This window comes from Tachypleus tridentatus, chromosome 4, assembly GCF_004210375.1.
Source record: "Tachypleus tridentatus isolate NWPU-2018 chromosome 4, ASM421037v1, whole genome shotgun sequence".
In the NCBI taxonomy this organism is placed as follows: domain Eukaryota; kingdom Metazoa; phylum Arthropoda; class Merostomata; order Xiphosura; family Limulidae; genus Tachypleus; species Tachypleus tridentatus.
Window position 1 is genome coordinate 63,630,577 of NC_134828.1, and position 6,000 is coordinate 63,636,576.

Genomic DNA, 6,000 nt, shown 5'->3' on the forward strand with positions numbered 1-6,000 from the left:
CACCGCCAACTTTTGGGCTACTCTTTTATCAACGAATAGTAGGATTGACCGTCACAATATAACGCCACATGACTGAAAGGGTGAGCATGTTCGGTGTGACGGAGATTCGAACCCGCAACTCTCAGATTACGAGTCGAGTGCCTTGACCACGCGGCCATGCTGGGCCGCAAGTTTGAAATATACAATTTTCTTTCTTAACACAAATATATTTCACTATACAAACAACAATACAGTTCATAATGAGGGTTATTACAAATAATAATTTATATACAAAAGTTCTACAAACTTATAAACAATACTGAGTTTTCTCTCTCGTCTGGAACTGAATATTATATCCACAGTTCACGACGAGTGAATTAATTCTATATTGATACACAGATATACTTCACTAAACGGGAAAGCTAGTTATCCCTTCATACGTGAGTTTTTCCGCTGGTATTGATGTCTTCGTAGAAATACTAACGTTCGAAGTCAATTCACCTCGCCTAATGATTATAAAAGGTAGCAATTGCAACACGCGGACAGGCAGTTTTAATATTGTTTATTTGTTACAGTTAGTATACTATAAACCTAGGAATCTATATGGGTGATAAAGTTTATTAATCAGAAAATTACAGGTATTTGACTAGGAAAGTTTGTAGATTTCGAAAGTTCAGTCGGCAACAATGTAAAACATATTCGAGAACCTTATACAAAAGTAGAGAACAGGCAGGACTTTCGCAACACATATTTAACACGATAAGTTACATGCATTTCTAAATATATATATTAAATTGAAACAAACGTAAATATTAAAATAAATACATAATATTAAATTCGTTACAATGTGAACAGGATTGCGTTCATGAGGGGTAATTTTTATCAATATTTATTTTTGTCATAAGGCATCAGAATTAGGGTAGATATTTTTAACACTACATTAGTTGTTTCATCTAAAACCGTGTATCATTAATTATAATTCCATTGAACTAAACAGTTCGTTATTCAGGAGAACTGGCCAAACAGCAAACTAGAAATCTTGATTCGGAACAGGTGAAACGACCACAGCGTGAGTGTAAGACGTGTACATCGATATCTTAAGTCAGATCCGAATGCCAACTCTCTGTGCTGCTGCTTGATAAGCCCTAAAGATATATGCTAAGTTTGGTGGCAATCGGTCCAGCGGTTCGTCCAGAAATATGTCAAACACATATGTATTTGTGACAAATTATGGCTAATAATAGCTCTTGAGTGAAATTAAAGAAAGGTGTGTTATAATACACTGAAAAGTTTCAATGTTTGTGTGAACATTGTTTAAAATCGGTAATGACATACTTAGTAGTAATGACAGAGATGAGGTAACTGTTTCTTGTTGTTAACTGGTAATGTATAAACACATTGTAAAAAGTTGCACTGAAAATGACGTTTATTACGCAAGTTAAGGAGTTGCTCTCTATTCTTCAATAGTCTCTCCGCTATTAATTAATTATTTCAAAATGATATTCTTCTTGGAGAAACTGTGTGTTCCAGTTTTTGACAGTTGCTTGCCTTCATCATTTGTCAGGAACTGTCAAATTAAAATTCGCGATGACGAGAAATCCATTTGAAGTAAAAATGTATCTCAGGACAGCTTAGTAATACCCATACCAACCATCCTGAGATACATTTTGTCAAATAAAAAGTCGGATAAAACAACATCCGTCACATTAATTGGCAGTTCAACGAATTTACAAGATACTTCTGTAATATAATGTTGTCAGTTGTGTTATATATAGCTGATCCTATGAGAGAATCCATAAGGTAAGTACAGTAGACTGTATTTGAAAATCAATAATCAACATACAAAAAAACTAATTCAGTGCTGACTATCTAACTTCCATAGCTAGTGGAAAGCGCTCGTTGAACAAAATTACGGAAGCCTATAAGTGATATAACTTTTGCAAGCCAAATATTCCCTGTGAATAACTACGACACTATAACAATAGCGTAGATAGAAACAGGTATAGCATGCTTACTATAAAGTATCTACGATTATATGAGCTTCTATATCATACAACCGGAAGAATAGATGATTAATAACGATTAGAAAGGAGTGTCAGCATAAGTAGTAACCATGGTTAAACTTTTCAAGGATATAGCTCACATAAGAAGAAAACAGTAAAGTGGGAATCCAAACAACTTTTAGAAGGTGTGATAACACAATAATCACGAACCTTTGGCTACTAAATTATCGCTATGATGACAAACAAATTTTTATAGTGTAAAAAGTGTTGTACACCATTTCGGCAATTGTCAGAGGTTGATTATCTGTGCGAAACTCACTAAAAGCAGCAATATTACATAACGACCGTCGTATAACAAATACCTTGTCGATTTTCGAAACAAATTTTACATCAGCTTTTCTAAAGCAAGTAACTGATTCACATGAAAATATTTCAAATTAATTTATATTATACCGAAAACAAAGCTTTCAGAATATAGCTTAATTTTACCCGCCTGTTCTTATACATGCCCATTTGCTCTAATTTATTAACTCTTTCAAAGTGAATGACGTGTGGAAAGGAAAACGGCTAGTTAGTGTAATTTTTCTCATACTAGCGAGGGGAAAAGGGAAACTGACAATTAAATTTGACACTGAACTCACGCTCTCAGTATTAGTTCTCAATTTCTCCTGTGTGAAATCTATTCTAATTGCCTCTTCTGTATTAATATGGAGTGGTGCACATTAATAATCTCTCAAAAGAATGCTATGTTTAATTATTCATGATTCGTGTTGAATGCCTAAATTAGATGACGTAGATGGATGACTTAAACAAGACCTCGTGATTGTTGTATGGTTAATTTTTGTGGTAAGATAGTGCATTACGTGTTTAATTAAATCATCAAGAGGAAAAAAATTGTCAACAAACACATGCACAAAAAGAATCAACTTAATTAAAACTTGAACTCAGACGTTTCAACAATAATCATCTTTCAGACTTCAGGTACACAATATAGCACATTCACCTTGACGCTTCAACAACAAACAGTCCTTTCAGGCTTCAGGTACATAATATAGCAGGTTCACCCAGACGCTTCAACAACAAACAGTCCTTTTAACTTAAGGTACACAATATAACAGTTCACCCAGATGCTTCAACAACAAACAATCCTTTCAGACTAAAGGTACACAATATAGCGGATTCTCCCAGATGCTTCAACAGCAAACAATTCTTTCAGACTAAAGGTACACAATATAACAGATTCACCCAGACGCTTCAATAACAAACAGTCCTTTCAGACTTACATATGCAATTATAGCAGTTTTACTCAAACATTTCAATTTAAACAATCCTCTCAGACTTCGGGAATGTTGTGTCAAAATGAGCAAAACAACAATCTTGTGTTATTATAACTCAGAATTTAAAATGTTTTACAAACAGCTAGACGATGGCAGCAATCAAGTTTAAATTCAGGATGAGCTGAATCTACTTTTAACTCATGGGTGTAACAATGATCAACATCATTCTCAATATTATAGCTCTATGTTAAACCAGCAAACTACTCTTTACAATAATACGATACCCACGGTTGAGAGAGCATAAACAGCCCATTGTATAGCTTTGTGCTTAACTTTAACCAATCCAAGTAAATAATATATTGAAAGTATATATCAAATAAAATTGTGTAAACATCTATCACGTCTAGTGTCTCTTGATTTTACTTCGGACGTATATTTGACCAATGTCCTGTATAAACGTAAGTTACATGCAGTTGTAAAAGTCACGCAGACAACGCAGGCTAGGGTTTCTGTTTCGTAAAGAAAACAGATGTTTCACACATTACCACGCTTAAACGAATGTAAATGAAATGTATATGAATACTGTTGAAACTATTATAAGTGATATTAACTTCGGAGAGCAATAAAACAAACATACGGGCATTTTCGCTCTTCAAACAGCTCCCTTATAACGCTAAAAATATTTTCACAGGCGTGGTGGGCTCAGCACAAATAGCCTATTGTGTAGTTTTGTTTTTAACATCAAACACTGCCAACAGTCAATCAAATCAGTTTGACTAAAATACGGAGAAGAATGTTATCAATCACAATATTTGTTTGTTTGTTTGTTTTTGAATTTCGCGCAAAGGTACTCGAGAGCTATCTGCGCTAGCCGTCCCTAATTTAGCAGTGTAAGACTAGAGGGAAGGCAGTTAGTCATCATCACCCACCGCCAAATCTCGGGCTGCTCTTTTATCACAGAATAGTGTGATTGACCCTCACATTATAACGCCCCCGCGGCCGAAAGGATGAGCATGTTTGGTGGAACGGGGATTCGAACCCGTGACCCTCGGATTATGAGTCGAGTGTCTTAACCACCTGGCCATGCTGGGTCCAATCAGAATAAATACTCATTGTTAGAGCAATTTGTCAATTGGTAATTCTAGTTGGATCACGTCCCAAGCGACCCGTTTAATAAGTAATTGTTCCACATAAACGACTGTCTTTATCATCTGTTACTAAAGAGCCTGGTTCTAGACAGCGGCACTTAGAGTAATTAAGAAAGGATAGGGTTACACTTACCAGGAGAGTCTGGAGAAGGAACGTTGACACTGGACACGACGACGCCTCCCAACAACACGATCAGCATCAATATAACCACCAGTTGAAACAACATAGTTGAAACTAAATTCACTGACAGATTGCGAAAATTTATTGTCTTATAACACAATTACAAATTTGCTTCGTTTAATAGCACAATGTTTCGTATTCAGCGTCTTTTCAAATTTGTAGTTCTTAGACGTGCGATGTTTTAGAATCTTCTAACACGTACCAAGCATGTACAAATTGCCAGAGAAAGTACCAGCGCTCGTCGGTCTCTGGCCGTGCGCTTACTGCCCTACCTACGGGCTAGCTGCACTCGAGACCCAAGTTGCAGAAGTCTTTCTTACGACCGGTTGGCACTCAGACGTCAGAACGTTGTGCTTTTCCTCTCGGAAACAGCTGAGATTTGTAAGAGATGGATTGTTGCGTGTAGCACAAATTACAAGATCTGTATAGCTTTTCCGTATGAGGGCGCTGCTGTATTTCAGCGTTGTAAAGTATCGCACACAGGTGGACATTCATTCATCACCTTTTAGTTTCCTATAAGGTTTGAACAAAGTAAGTTTAAAAATTAACAAGTAAAACTATATATGAGGATTTTAGTTTTAGTTTTTAGAACAACGGGGAAAGTTAATTCCTGCAATAAACTAACCCTAGTCGCCCGAGGGTCACAAATCTATTTCATGCGAGAAGACCGCAGAGCCATGGTGGTACGGCGTGTCTCGTTACTTCAGCTAGTGACCTCAAATGCCCGTGCTTCACGCGCTCATTCTCACATCACAGGAAGGATTTTCGTGCGGGAGCATCCACTCACAGTGGGGAGAAAGGCTTGGTTGACAGAAACAGCAATCAATCATGGTTTATAAGTCGTTCGCTTAGGGAAGCCGAACCAAAACAAGGAGATCCGTAGAAAACCAAACTGTTGAAATAAGAGTCACCAATGATTGACATCCACAAAATGGACGGAGCCAAGCAGGTCAGTAGGAGTGGCCCAAACTCACCAGAAACTTCTGTAATGGATTTGTTTGTACTATTTTAACTCATACAGTTTCAAGTATAGTAATATTGTGTACAGAGGCAAGTTCAAAGTTCATCAAGAAATTTTAATACTCTACTGAGTTTTTTTTTATCATTTACATGTACCAATTAATCTCTTTTTTATTTCCATGTGTTTATTAAACAACACTCCCCTAATATCGTATCACTAAAGTTACAAAACAGGCGATATTACAAACACATCACACATACACACGTATATATAACTTCTAGAAACAGTATTAGCTTATAAATATTCTTATCCACGTATAACGGTTCTTTGGTTTCTTTCTCAGACCAAACCTCTGGTTTATTTTATATCAATTTGTTTGTTTTATTGTAACGCCTATTTTTATGTTTTTTATGCTCCCTAATAACACAGTTTGAAATTAATCACTTGGTAG

At 36.2% G+C, this 6,000-nt stretch overlaps 1 protein-coding gene across 1 annotated transcript in view; it reads right to left on the reverse strand.

Annotated features, from left to right (window-relative positions):
• LOC143249276 (inactive tyrosine-protein kinase transmembrane receptor ROR1-like) overlaps positions 1-5,309 on the reverse strand; it is a 147,192-nt gene extending 141,883 nt beyond the window's left edge. The window contains exon 1 of the mRNA XM_076498834.1: positions 4,541-5,309. Within this exon, the coding sequence (XP_076354949.1) occupies positions 4,541-4,634 (94 nt within the window). The 5' untranslated portion in view covers positions 4,635-5,309. The remainder of the gene's footprint in view (positions 1-4,540) is intronic.
• Positions 5,310-6,000: the final 691 nt, after the last annotated feature.